Consider the following 15,584-nt stretch of genomic DNA (forward strand, 5'->3'; position numbering starts at 1 on the left):
TGCTCATACAGCCATGTATTTAATGCTACACTGCACTCCACAGCCTTGAGGGGGCAGGTAGGATATCATTCCCCTCTGACCCCTGTTGAAATTCTTTGTGTAAAACCCATTTACTCAGACTTTGTGCTGGGGAGCAGGATTTGACCTAGAGAAGTGTTCTCTAAAGGAGGGATAAAATGGTTGAAAATAGGTTTATTTAAATGGCTGAGAAATAATCTTCAGATACTTGAAGGATGATTTGGAATTTACCCTGACTCTGACAGAAACTGCCTCATCTAAAAGACTAATTTCTGGAACCTAGGACAAGGTTGAAGATTTTCATAATACTTGGGAATCCTGCCATGATGCAAAGCCAGCTAAGCACCATACTGTATGGAGTTGTTTATACATCCTCATTCACATTTCATTTCATACTCCCTTTCTTTTTTTCTTTTCCCCAGGTTTGTATTTTATTTTTTTACAATCGTGTTATTTTTATGCTGCTGTTTTCTTAAAGTAAAAACAGAAATTAGCATGTTGCTAAGTAAACATGTTCAATGTTAACTGACTCAGCTTTCTTCACTGCAGTGTGATAGAAATGAATAGTAGCCAAAAAATGCTTTTCAAGGTTACGAATTACATGGTCAGTAAAAAGCAGAAATAATAATAATAATAGAAAAAGACAGGGAGAAATGTACTGTCACCAAATGAATAATATTTGCCGTGGATTGGCACTGGACAGATTCTGTTTAATACCATAAGTGGCATAGGCAACCTTCCAATGGAACAGAAAAGCTTTTATTTTTCTCTTTCTCTCATTACAGATGGACCCAATTCAGAAAGCTGTTATAAATCATACATTTGGGGTTCCTCTTCCTCATCGAAGAAAGCAAATCATATCATGCAACATTTGCCAGCTGAGATTTAATTCTGATGTAAGTTGACTATTTTGTATTAGTCTAAAAAATATGTATTAGTCTATGCTGGATGTGCAATGAGAGAGTCTTTTCTGTGTGTATTAATTTACGCGTAAATGAAACATAATGATTTTAGACTGTGGATCCATAGTAGATGAGGATGTAGGGTACTGTACACAGTTGTAATTACTTGGTACTTTATACATGGTGGGTCAGATTCTCCCCTCAGTTCCATTCCTGCAGTTTACTAATTTCAGTGGTGCTGCACAGGGTATAAGTGAGGGTAGGACTGATCCACCATCCACCAATGGGCGCAATATAGTTTCTAGATCTTATTGCCTCTACGAGTACTAGATAATTTGGCTGCACTATTTTTCCTTTAAATACCAGAGGCATGTCTGCATTGTCCATATGGCTTGGCTGTACCTCTTCTGCTCTTGCTCCAAAATCTGTACCTCCAGTAGCGTAAACAGTTGTGGCAGTTCAGTGTTGCTGTCTTATCCATTGCAATCCTAGCTTTTAAAAACAAAGGTTATTTTCACAATTTATCCCCCACCTCATCCCCAACTAAATGATCCAAGGTGAAGGTGACTGCCCCCAGCCTGAAAACTCTCACTCTGTAAGGGGAAGAGGCTCAGAGTCTGGATGGTTTGTTGGACCTTCCACACCCTCACATTCCATCCCAGACTTCTCCCCATGCACCTCCACAAGTTCAGATCAGTCATCTTCAGAACTTGGGACATGACCGATTGGACCCATCCTTTCCTATTTTTCAGGGATAAATCAAAATATTTCCCTTGGTTCAGTCCACCTTCAAAAGAAAAAAATTTCTAGGTTCCCATTCCACATTCATAAGTGAGTAATAATTGCGCAAAGAATCTGCCATCCTATCAGACTCTTCTTCTTCCCAAGAGGAAGATCTGGGCTCTTTCTGTAGGAGTGTCCCTGTGCTTCCTCTCCATTTATGTGATAGCCAGTTAATAGCACAGAGGCTCAAGACCCTCACACACAGGCTAAGACCCAAAAGATCCCCCAATAAGAAAAGAAAGGTGGCCCGATAGGGAATAAACCACCCAATGCCACCAAAAAGTTCCAAATGTTTCCAGATCCCCAGTACCTACCATAAGATCCAGTTCCCCTCCCAAAGAAGCAGAACTCTTATCTCCAGATCATAACCCCGAGCCAGAAAGAACAGACAAGGTTCTGTACACAGACATATTTAAAAGTAAGGAGGTGGTAGACTCTATTGAGTAAAGCAGAGGGAAGAGGATGGGCAGATTCAAGTCAAGTGCAAATATTTCCAATTCAAATCCCTTCTTTTCTCCTTTGAAGATGCAAGTAGAAAGAATTGGAAAGTGCCTGACAAAGGAAAGAGGCTTAGCTGCCAAGCCCTGGAATTCTACAGGGTCATGGAAACAAAATATTCTCTTCCACAGGCATTGCATCTCTCTTGGAGGCTTTCTCACATGACTGGATTTGGGAGAAACTTATCTGCCTGTTCCAAACAGGCCTTGTCATTGACAGTTTCACTTGTTTGCCTACTAAAATAACCACTACCAATATAATAAGTTAACTTTTGATCTGCTGTTCAATCCCAAGGGGATCACAACAGTATTGGTAGAGATAATAGGTTGAAAAATATAGGAGCTCATCCAGGCGTATTCTTAGACAGCATACTTATCAACGCATTATTCTCAAGGACCTCCTCATGAGAAGTAATTCAGAGGACCACTCGTTGCTTCAGCAATGCAGGTTTCTCATAAACTTTAAGGGGGGGTCAGGAATCTCTTCTGTAAGTACTGCCTGCCTCGGGAGTAAGATACATTCAAATAAGTCTAGTGTCTTCCTGATGACAAGATCCAGACGCTGATCTCCACAGTCAACCAAGTGTCATGCATTCATCTTTACTTGCAGTCCTGGATCTTCTGGTTTCATGTATAGAAATTATTCCCTGCACACAAGAAGAGCTTCTTCTCACAGCCCTGGAACTATTCCCAACAAAGGATACAAAGATGGGTAAAGATACCATTCAGAGTTATCTGGCCTCTCTGTGAGTGAAAGTAGGATACCCAGATGAAGGCAGGATCCTATCTTTGTAATCCAAACTCCAGAATCCTACTATGGACACCAAGACTTTCAGGATTGGAAGCTCACCTGGAGCATAGCCACACAAGGGAACGTTGGCAAAGTCAGTGAGGATTCAGAGAATTGTTAACTCTAATGATCACAGTAGCCACTCTGGCCCTTCAGGATCTGAGGGGGAGCATGTCCTGGTTCAATCAGTCAACATGATGTGGCATATGTAAATCTGCAAGCAGGAACAAAAACCTCAAGTCTCAACACTGTAGTGATGATACACATCCTTTCCTGGGAAGAATGCCACCTACTCTGCATCCAGATGGCCCACATAAAAGGGACACAGAACACACAATTGAACTGGTAAAGTCATTGGCAGACACTCAACTCAGAGTGGTCCCTGAACCGAGAAATATTCCAGCTGATTGGAGGTAGGCTTTCCTCAGATGAAACTATTCACAACCATTTGAAATCTGAAATAAAAAAATCTTCTTCATCAGGGAAGCAAACAATATGTCACTGGGCGCCAACACTGGCTCACAGATGTCTGAATCTGCTTTTATAGTCTTCCTCCTCTTCTGCTGCTAGGAAGAATAATTCAAAAGATAAAAATGGATGACACAATGGTCATTCTCAGAGGCATGTGCAGCTGCAAATAAACCAGTCCCAGAAGGAATCAGTTCATTCAGTACATTTGACAGCAGCTTTTTGGAAAGAAATCTGTAAAGCAGATGCCTGGTCACGTCATAACACCTTAAAATGCTACAGGCTTGGATTCCAGTTCTCTGGAGCAGCATCCTTCAACAGGATGAAACTTTGTGTGATCCCAAACTAGTTAATGCCACTAATTTTAGGGAAGGGAGGGTCTGTCTACTTCTCTCCCTTCTCCTTAATATTTCCCTATTTTTCATTGCATCTCAAGTGTCTCTGACTGGGGTAGAGGTCAGAGTCCTTAATGGAAAATTTGTTATCTAATGATTTCCTCTCTGGGATCATATCTCTTCCTTCTGCTCCACCCAAAGTCAGGTCTCTGGGTATCTCTGTGATGCTGTTTTTTTCGGATCCCAGAAGCTGGGACTGGATGACAGGGGAAGGCTCAGTCAATGATTGTCCTGTCCTGTACATTCCTTCTGAAGCATCTGGCATCGAGCACTCTGGGAAGACAGGATACTGGACTAGATGGACCATTGGTCTGAGACAATAAGGCCATTCTTATAGTCTTATCAGTTACAGAAATTGCTATACAGAGGCTTTAAAAACACTAACAAGTATTCAGTATTTCAATATGGTATTGCAAATACTTATCTGGCTTATGGTTGGAATGAGCACAGACAAGCTCCATAGCCTCATGGGTAAGTTTGAACTCCTTTCAATATTTGGAGTAAGAGAGGTGCAGCAGACTAAGGTTATTTTTAAATTGCATCTGGAGTGAGATTCCCAGCCTAAATTCATAGCCTCATGCAAGTGGGCTAAAAACAGCTGTCTTAACATTTCTTTGATGTTGTGGCTTGGGCTGAAACTCAGGCTCTCAAGCACCTGCTGCCACTCCACAGCCCCCTGCACTACTCCCAGGGTTGAGAACCTGAGCTCTAGCCCGAGCTACAAACATCAAAGCATCATCAACACAGCTGTTTTTAGCCCTCTAGGTTGAACCCCACTGGTACAAGTCTGCAGACCCAAGCTGGGAGGCTTGCTTCCAGATGCAGTGTAGACATAAATGTCACCGGTTAGGGGAAAGGTCACTTTCAGAAAGGAAGCCATCAGGTAATAAGTTGTGATTAGTGGTACTGTAATATGGCAGATCTACACGTATTGCAAGTTTTTCTTCTCTTTTGCAAACGTCTTACTGAACATTCCTACCCTTAATTTCTACCATGTTTTGTTGAATGTAATTTAAAGCCATAAGAACCAGACCTTACTGGAAGTTCTACTGATGAAACTTTATTTTTAGATCCCAGAGATAGGATTTATCAGCCGGTAATGAATAGAAACTCCATTTACTTACTGTATGAGAGTATTATGAAAATGTTAATAGTAAAACTGCTCTTTTGGATTTTTTCATTTTTGTTAAAGATACAGAATTGTCTCCCTTTTTCTACAGATTTCTTTCAGCACAGAAGAGCTTTTTTCTGGTTGCATGGTCACAAAATTAAGTTTAAAGGAAAAATAAAAAAGCAGTACAATAGTCTAAAACTGTCTATATTCTTTCTCAAAAAGAAAAGGAGTACTAGTGGCACCTTAGAGACTAACCAATTTATTTGAGCATAAGCTTTCGTGAGCTACAGCTCACTGAAGCTCATGAAAGCTTATGCTCAAATAAATTGGTTAGTCTCTAAGGTGCCACTAGTACTCCTTTTCTTTTTGCGAATACAGACTAACATGGCTGCTACTCTGAAACCTATATTCTTTCTCAAGGAGTTATCTATAAATCTTCATGTCAGTGGTATGTAAGTGGTATTTCTTTTTAAAATAAATCTCTTCATACAACAGAAGGGAGGAATGAGCAAATAACTTGTGAGATGAGAAAGAACATTGAAACAGCAAAGGTGGGCTCTGCTCTATCTGTTTCTAGCAGTGAGCCTCAAAGATCTCCATTCAGTATCTTATTCTCAACATGGTACCATTCCAGTGGAGCATTTAAGCACATGTTGAACTGTAAGCACTTGAGTGGTCCAAGAGCTCAGTTGTGCCAGCTGCCAGAGTAGTCTGGTGCCAATCCAAGAAAACTGTTGAATACATGCTTAACTTTAAGCATGGGATTACTCCCATTAAGTCTGTGACACTAAGAATATGCTTAAACATCTTGCTGGATTGTGGTCATAGTGCTAAGCACCATCCAGGATCAAGCCCCAATTGACTTTAGTGAGACTACTTATGTGCTTACTGACATACATGCTTAAGTGCTTGCTGATTTGGGAACTTACTGCAAAAAAACCCAGCAAGGAATGATTACTTAAAAATATTACTTATGCCAAGTTTTTCTACTTTTTTCCACCATTTTGGTTTCTGCCTTGAGTAGGACCAGTCTTATTTTGCCAAGGTCACCAAGTCAGCAGTGATGGCCTGTTAACTAGGTCAACTGTTACATCACAAACTCCTCTCCTTTCACTCTTGGGTAATGGAGATCTCTGAGTGATCATCCAGTTGGCCTTGTGTTGGAAAGTTGGACAGAAAATTTGGTGTGTGCATAGCACTAGATTGCCATTATGATCAAATATAAAAGTATTTCCTAATATGCTTGCCAGAAATAATTGTTTAACATAAATAGCAACAGTAGCAAAGCTCTCTTGAGCTGAGCATTTGTCAGAGAGACCGTATCAATCATTCTTTTGCCTTGTTCCCCCCCCCTCACTTTAATATCACCCCAATCCTGCAAACACAGACCCCGGAGCCCATATGGAGGCCAGTTGATGTCAACGGAATTCTAAACTGACACAGAAGTCTGTGCTAGCAAATACCACTGCAGGATGCATGCAGAATAAGGATGAATCATATTTTATCTGTTATTCCTTCCTTGTTTATGGCCTTTGCAATAATACTGATTAGTAAGAGTAAATTAGAGAAAATGGAAGATACATACTAAATAAAATTTTATTCTGGGGATGTTTTATTAGAAAATGTTGAAACGTAAAACTACTGAAATATTAGAGAGACAAGGTGGGTGAGGTAATATCTTTTATTGGTCCAACTTCTCACCAACAGGAGTTGGTCCAATAAAAAATATTAAGCTTGTCTCTCTCACTAACAGAACTGGTCCAATAAAAGATATTACCTCATCCGCCTTGTCTCTCTAATATCCTGTGACCAACATGGCTACAACTACACTGCATGCTGAAATATTAGACATTTGGGCAGAGATTTCCAAAGCCCCAGCCAATGGGCAGGATCTGTGCATATCCACTGTTTACATATACAGCTATATTTGCATGGATAAATAGGTAGTTGAGAATTTACTTACATGATGACCACTGCACGGGTCACATTTTGTGCAGGCCTTTCAAAAATCATCCCATTAGGAACAGAAAAAGGTCAATCAGGGCAATACCCCATTCTCTCCTGGTTATTGAGAATTCCACCTTCCTGCTTTCACACCTGTTATCCCTCAATTCACTTTCTCTTCAGCTATAAATTTAGGTCGTGTTTGAATTCGTTTACGCTGTTTGCTTCAGTCATCTTCTGAGGTATCTACCTCCGTGTTTCTCACCCTTCCCGTGAATTAGTTGTATCCTACTTGCTCCTATTATCCTGATATTTTTTTAGATTTTATCCTTTACATTTAGAATCCATTCTCAGTACAAAAACATCAGCCTCTATTGCCATTCTCATAAAACTAAAAAAATTGCCATTCTAATAAAAACTCAGTCATGATTATACACAGGCATGTACCATGTACTGCAAGCCATAGAGCACAATTTTAAATGTTCTTAGGACAACATTTCTTTGGTGACTGGCATATTTTTCTTCTTCTTTTGTCCTTTATTAGCATATCAGCAAAGTGAATTCACTGTTAGACCCTGATCCTTGTGGGGGGAAAGTAGGGAATTCAGATCCTTATGCCTGCCCACCATCACAGTGAGGTCAGTGGACTCCAGAATTTGTAAAGAATTTGTAAAAGTTGCTCTCTAATTAGGATCATGGCCAATTGTGATGAGACTCTACCATGGAAGAGTATAGACGCTCTGCAGGTGGTGGACAATGGATAGCCCCTGTGTAAACACATGTAACGTTGAATGAAACATCTGTGTGTACCTTAGAGTGTATTTTCCAATGAGAAATAAGCCCAGTGTCTCCTAACTTAATTTCTTCATACATTATTTTAGTCCTATGCTACATCTGTTCAGTGAAGCACCATCTTTCATTTAGTATGGAGATCAACATTCCGGAGCAATTTCAGATTTCAGATATGGAATTGCACATGCTATTCATTGGGGATCAGAATGTGACTCAAAAATGGAAATATGCTTTTATGTCTACCCTTTCCAGAGATGATGGTTTAAAGCATTAACTGGAAAAAAGTAATAAACAGTAACAGAAAGTGACTAGATGTCCAGGGAATCTCTAGCATCTATGTCAGTGTATTGTAGAAACCCTGAAGAATTACTTGAGATATAAGATTTTTGGCATTATTAAAGTCCAGTAAAATAACCTAGAATACTTTGCACTTATATAGCATAAATAAAAAAATTGAGAACAACCCAATACATTTTGTTTTGGATATGAGATGGTTTCTGTTTTTACAGGTATATGCAGGACATTTTAACAAGTATTACCTCCTCTTTCCTGTGTCACAAAGTTTAAAGGCTGAAACAAAAAATTTCAGTCAGAACCTGTGCAATTCTCCTGCCATACTGTAAAACTGGAACTGTTATTTTGAACTGCATTCTGTATTTTGAAAGAACACATTTTTTTTTTACTTCATTTCTCTCTTCTTCTTGCCATTAGTTTGTTTTTTGTGGTTATGTAGGAGCCAATATTTTTTTTAAATCTAGAGTGATAGCTTCTAAATTATTTAAACATGCCAGAAATCTAGAAAAGCAATATCCAGCTGACATGCACACCTCCTGAATTGCCTCAGAGCATTTCTAAAATGGTTACCAGAAAGAGGAAATTAAATGATTGCTGATCAGGATAAAAATCATGTTATACAACAGGTGTATATAGTGTATTTTAAAAGTAGAGTTTTTAATACAATATATAATATACCTACTTTTATAACATACATGCAGTGGCTACATGGTTTTTACATATTTGAAAACCATAGGACCACACCACACCTCATGTTCTATCTTCTCCTTCTTCAGCTCCTGAGTATTTATGGGGCTATTTGAGCTGCCTTCCCTGGATGAAATTCTGAGGGGTATGGGAAGCTCCTTACTCTTGCCTGATAAAGTCCAGCACAGCATGGGGCACAAAGATGCTCAATTACTCTATGGCTAGCTCTTGCAGAGGGCCCATAAGGCGGGAAGCTCATATAAATGACCTTCTCCCTCCCTCCATCAGCTCTCCATGGGTCCCAGTGCCTCTCTCTTCTCTTGCAGGGAATGTGGAGTCTTCTGTTGTTCACAGGCTGCTTTAATGCCTGCAGAGCTACCTCCCATCCACATAAAAGTACTGCTTGTCAGGGGGGATGATAGGGATGTTGTGAGGGGTTTTGTTGCACCGCCACTCTCAGACCTTCCTTTTCCCTAGGGTTGGAGAGAGATTTTCAAGCTAGTAGCATTGCATGTCAGCTGGCAGCTCACTCTAGTGCTGAGATGGGGAAAGATGGGGAAAGAAGTTGTTGGTCTGTCTACTCACTGACTGTGTAATTGTCACTCAGTCAAGGAGACATCACCACCATCAGCCCTCCACCATACAGAGTTATCTCTGCCTCCCAAAACGTCACTCTTCAATGAACTGTGGCCACATATGGAGTCAGACTTTACCTGTAGGTAGGAAATGCATTTGAATGCCCACACTACCATGGCTGGTGCAGAGGTGAGCCTGCCTGATCAGAGAGCTGTATGAGCACAGAGCCTGGTCAGGCTGGAGCTGCGGTCAAATTTGGCCACATGTAAATCGTAGAGAGACTCTCTCTAACAATTGCTGGGGAGCAAGGAAGGTAAAGGGCAACTGCCCTTATATTGATTTTTCAGGCAACATTGAGCATTGGGCCAACCTTTGTGGATGATTTCTCCTGCTCCACATTCTGCCTGTCCTCCTGGTGCCTTTCAAAGAGCTGTTCCTTTGATGTAGCAACTGTGCTCTGCAAAAGGTGTGAGAGCTTTCAAAAACAGCACCGTTTTGCTGCACAAGATCTCTGAGTGTGCAGAGCCCTCCTCTTTTTAATAGTCTAGTTATGCAGAATTGGCAAAGCTTTAAACACATGTGAGCTGTCTTTTCTAATGAGCACTCTTCTAACTCTGGAGTATGGAGATGAACTGTTTTCAAAGGTTTCTGCTTCTAGCACAGAACTCAGGGGCTGCAGCATTTGCCCTTTGAAAAAGAAACTGTTGATAGGCCAGACTCTCAGCTCATGCCTGGGCTCAAACTGTCTTAAAATTGCTAGGAGCAACAGAGGAAAGAGGAAAAGGCCAAGGTGAGAGCAGCTGGAGGAGTTAATTTAAAAGGGACAAGGTCTGAGATGAGAGCAGGCTCTCCTCCCACCATTTAAACACGTCCAGACAATTAATATTAACGCCTTCTCTTCTCCCCCCAAAGTGATGAAATTAAGGTACCACTTAAGATACTAGCTGCTGCCCCAAAAGGGGGTTGAATTGCATAATGTTTGGATTTAGCTGTTATTTAGTGTGCCATGTTTACTTTGCATTATTTAATTATTTGTTGTAGCTTTTTCTCAATATATCTATGTAAAAAAGGCAGAAAATCAAATAGGAGGGAAATTGAAGCACCGGACTAGTAATCATGGGTACAGTCCACACAGTTCACATCTTGACAACAAAATGGTATCTGCTTGAGTCCCCGTTAATCAATGCTCCTGCTTTTTGCCTCCTAATGTATTTCTGTACTTAGGTCACCACCCTTCACCTTTTAAGGGGGCTCACTGAGGACAGAAAGATGTGAGAGAGGAGAGTTATATGTTGTATTGTGGTCCAGAGGACGAGCACAGATCTTAAGAGAAAATGTTTAGGTGTCTCATGTGGTGTAGAAGTGTTTCCTTCAAAATCAGTTCGCAACTGTAACCCACAATGATGTTTTTTTCCCAAATAGTGTCCTAATTCTTTTTTGAACATGCTCTATACTAGTTGGTCCTATGGTTGACATTATTTGATTATACCCCTATATTAAACATAGTGACACCTGTTCTAATGGTTTTCTGCTAACTCTGGACACTTCTTTTGATGACCAGTAAAATCTCATTCCCGTAAGAGTTCTGGAAATATTAATCACAGTGCACTGTGCAGCCTCCTAATGTAACTAACAGAAGAATAGTCCCTTTGGTGACAATTACTAACAGGCTCTATTGTACTCAGTAAACTAAATTCTACCTAAGAACCTATAGGACTGACCTTTCGTTATATCCTGCATTCTTAACGCTTGAAAAGTTTGTTACATTCTTAGGACAAATTGTGAGATATTGCAGTCACGTGTGCCTATCTGCATTCCTGTCACAACTGGAATTTGATTCTCTGTAGGAATGGGACAGAGTACCGAGGTTTTAAAAGCTTTCTATTCAAATAAAAAAATGCATGTTTGAACCATGCTTGTGAGGGTGAGTTGCTTCTGATCATGTGTAAGTTTTGATCTTAATTGAAAATGAAGTCTCCAAAGGTTTAAAATGGCCACAGGGGACTCGCTCCTTATCAGGACTGAATCCAATATGGCAGTCTCAAGTGATCCTCCCACAGCCTTTGAAAGCTTGGTCTTCAGAACATATATTGAAAACCTAGGCCAAACTGAGATACAAATATACTGGAGCATTCATATATAATTGACCTACACTGATGAAGAGCCGCTTGATCTTCATATTATGATTTAGAAACGTAAAGATTTATTCTCTGTTCGGTTCATATATGTTTCAGTGTACAGTGGTGGAACAACTGCAGGTACAGATGCATAGTAAATTTACTCTTGGTTCATTTGTATTAGATCTATCTGAATGAGCATAAATGTTTCCTCATATTCTTTATAAAGGATGTTTCAGAAGGTAGACTCTGAACAGGTTTTATCCTATCCTTTATTTTCTCTACATCAGTGGACTTGTCATGATAATCAACTTTTTTGTCCCAACCATCAATCACTGTTGATTACAGCTGGGTAGAAGTTCTGTTCCGCTGATCAGCTCATCAGTGCACATAATATTACACCTGGAGACTAGTGAAAATTATCCCGTGATGGGAGGATCACTTGCCTTCAAGGCTTTTGTCAAAAGTCCTTTCATTTACATTTGGGTCTCCTTGCAGTTGCCAATTCAAGCTTTGATTGTACTATTTCTTTAATGAAGATAATCCTTGTAAATTCAGTTGATCCTTGCCTAGATAATTAAAAAAAATCGTAGTTTTGAAATAACATCTTATGTTGTACCTTTTTTTTCACTTGACTGTACAAATATTGCAGTAATTAAAATTACATGAATTACAAATTAAATAGCTACATGGTATGTTGCATGGTACATAATTTAGCATAACTTTGCCCAGAATTTTTGCAAGGGCCATTCTGTCAATTTTTCATAGGTTCCCTAGGAATTTTCTTTGGTTTGTCTGGGATAATATTTATCTTTAATGTTTGGTTTATTTTAAGTGGTTGGGTAGCTAACTTCATAGTAATGAGAGCTTTAAAAATTAAACATACCTTTCATTTCTTGAAAGGAAATATGATTTATATTCCTGTGATCTTTGTTGCATGCCACATTTAGGTAAATAAATTAATTTCTTTTGTGTTTCTAAAGCCAAATATTTTCTTGCTTGTAATAGGAGTATTAAGCAGTTGTTATCAATATGATGTAACTTGGCCTGATTAAGTACTTTATACTTCACTAATAACTTAAAGATTACTTTTAATTAGCTATCTGGCTAACCAGATGTAAATGAATGTTGCCACACTATTTCCACTCACAGTCATTCTTCTTATTGTAGAGATACTTTTTGTTCATTATTACCATAAGTTTAATCTTCTACAGTATCAAAAAAGAACAATTTAAAGGAAGCCTATAAACATGACATTAAAAGGTTCAGGACCAAGTGTAAATGAAAAACAAAGTATAGAATATGAGAGTATGGAATAATGAAGATTTGATTAGCAGCCATGTTTTTATATAAAAGGTTTAATTAGCAGAAGCTCATTTTCTTATTCCTGCTAGCATTTCAGGACAGTGATATATTGCTTTATTGCACGGACTCATGCCAACAAATAGTGTTATGTTTTCATTAGATGCAGACACTTCAGCATTATTATCTCTAACCTTAATCTACACAATGGTACAAAACATAGTCAAATGGTACATAGTCAAATGTCATCGTTTAATAGGCCAGTGATGTATACAGTAATTTTAAAACTATGAAGTGTTCACTCAGAAGCTTTATTTTGTTTCTTTTAAAATTGATGATAAAAGCACTAAATTACAAATCGAATAATCACTCAAACAGGCTCGTTTCTTATGATCTGTCTTCTTGAACACCTCTTCTGCTTAGTACAGGTTTTGATCATTTGTTCAGAAATTTTTCATCCAGAGTGACACAACTGTTTATTTTTATGGTTTAATAATTAATATTAGTGCACTGCAGCATTATTATTTTACAGGATCCATCAATCTGTATTACCCTTCCATAAACCCATCACTCTTTATTATAATTTAAATAACAGAAAATTTTCTGTTGCTGCTGAATAGAAGTATTTGATGTCTACTGATTAAAATAATTCTAGGCAAACAGTCCACCACAAGATACCTTTCATTGCTTGTCAATTTATCCTGTAATGTGATTTTTACATCAGAGTTGTTTGTGGTGATAAACAGTTGCAATAAAGTCAATTGTAATGGTAAATAGCTGTGGAGAAGCAGCAATAAGTGAGTAGTCGTGTTTGGAGATACAGGAAAACATGGAATATATTGAAATTTTTATCTCCTCACTATTGAAGGAATATTGAATGTTACTCAAATTGACAGGATTTTGCTGTATATTATCTAAGCCCCTGGGAAATCTTTTCCAAATACAGATGCACTAACAAACTGTCTCTTTAGTTCCTGCAAATTCTGAAAGGGTAAAATTCAGCCTTTCCCTTAGAAAAGGTGAGTAACTGTTCCAGGGGTGTGGAGGTACATGTGGGGTGAAATTTGAACACACTACAATGTAGGAAGGTGCTCTAGGCGGCAGCACAATGCTTCTGTGGCTGTTGTTTTACCCTTTAGACTACCATAGTGGTTAGTGTCCCTCCATAACCACTTGGGAACCCCTTGTCACTATTTTGGGCCCCAGATCCAGTAGCCCTGCAATGACAAACCATAGCCAGTGTCCCCGTACATCTGAGCCTATTTGGGGAGCTAGTGCAGAGACCATCTCCCTCATGCATAAAGGACGAGGATGCCTTCCTTGAATATTCTCTCCACTGACAGAAGGTTAAAGGAGGGCTAATGTGATGAGTAGGGTGCAGATGTCACACTTAACAGGAGTGTTACGGGTTTTGTCAAAGCTAAGAGGGTAAGAAGAAGGATTTCTTAGATGATCATGATGTAAGTTTAGGCAATGCTTTTTGCAGTTTGTGTTGTACTTTTTTTTAGACGGAAGGAAGGGCATGTTTTTTGCACTATCGGTAGCTGTACTTTGTGTAGATTTTATCGCTCCTGTACCACTACGGAGTTGCCAGTAGCAGCAACCCAATTCTCAAAATCAAAATTAGCTGATGTTGGGAATGATCCTGGGCCATGGTGGTAGGCAAAAGAATTGGGGTCTTAACTTTTACAGTCCAATAGCAGAGTGAATGGAATTATCAAGGGTGGGTGGACCACATTAGCACCAAAAGGGAATACTTGTTTGCTCCCAGGACACTTAAAGCCTGAGTTTCTAATGAGAATTAATCAGTTTGAAACTGGTTTTCCAGCTGTGGCTGCATTGGTTATTATTTTCTTTATTTTCTGACATCAGCCAGTAGTGTTTTAGGTCCCAAGTGAAAATGAGGTCAGTGTTCACATTTTATTTCTTGCTGAAGTTTATCTACATCAGCAAACAATAATCACACAAGACAAGACATAGTTGGCAATCATTTCTCAAGGAAACCTGTATTAATAAGATCTACATCATTGTCCTAAACGTTGGGTTAGCGCTATTGTAAATGGCAATACTTGGGACCATTACTGGAGAATACTATAGGCCTTTAAACAAGGAGAGTTCAAGAACTAAAATAATTATAAAAATCATTTATAAAACACTATAAATATACACAGTGCTTGCTTTGCAGACCGGGAGGGCATGATCTTTGCCCTAAAGCATTTACATTCTAAGATACAAGACAAGAAACAACAATTTAGGCATGGGAGCACAGGGGGAGATTATTAATAAGGTGATGGAGGAAGGAAAGCTTCCTGAAAGCAGTAGGTTTTAAACAGCCCTTTGAAGGACAGGAGATTTGACAGGCAGAAAGTGGGAGAATAATTTAAGTTTAGGGGGCAGCACGATAAAATATTCTAAGCCAAGATTGTAGAAGAGTCTATGGGCACATAAAAGCAAAATGACTGGATGATGGCACTTAGAGGGTTGAGGCAATTAGGGGGGGAAATGAGATGTAGATTTTTTTTATAGGGCACTTCTGAAGGTGAGAACAAGGAGCTTAAATGTCATATGGTAAGAGAGAGGAAACCAGTAGTGAATTCCATGTATGATTGTGCAGGTGGGGTCATATGGAGAGCATGACAGGAGAGGGAAATGACTGTAGGCTGGATAAACTGGACTGGGGAAAGGCAAGAAAAAAAAGTTCAGAAAGTACAAAATTATGGAGGTCAATGAGAGAGAGGAGCCAGACTTGGACAGGTGTTTTAGCAGAGGCTGTACATAAGAAATGATAGGATTTAATGATACTCAAAGAGCTAAAAGGGATAGGAGGGGAAATGGAGAAAGATAAGACTCATAGATGACACCAAAGTTACAAACCAGGGAGAATGGAAGGATAGCAGAATTATCA

General features: G+C 39.2%; 1 protein-coding gene across 5 annotated transcripts in view; it reads left to right on the top strand.

Annotated features, from left to right (window-relative positions):
* The window catches only part of ZNF385D (zinc finger protein 385D), a 623,117-nt gene that overhangs the window by 484,028 nt on the left and 123,505 nt on the right, over positions 1 to 15,584 (top strand). For all 5 annotated transcript variants that reach the window (XM_073333495.1, XM_073333496.1, XM_073333497.1 and 2 more), the window contains one exon: positions 804 to 914. In XM_073333495.1, the coding sequence (XP_073189596.1) occupies positions 804 to 914 (111 nt within the window). The remainder of the gene's footprint in view (positions 1 to 803; positions 915 to 15,584) is intronic.

This window comes from Lepidochelys kempii, chromosome 2 (genome assembly GCF_965140265.1).
Source record: "Lepidochelys kempii isolate rLepKem1 chromosome 2, rLepKem1.hap2, whole genome shotgun sequence".
NCBI lineage: Eukaryota > Metazoa > Chordata > Testudines > Cheloniidae > Lepidochelys > Lepidochelys kempii.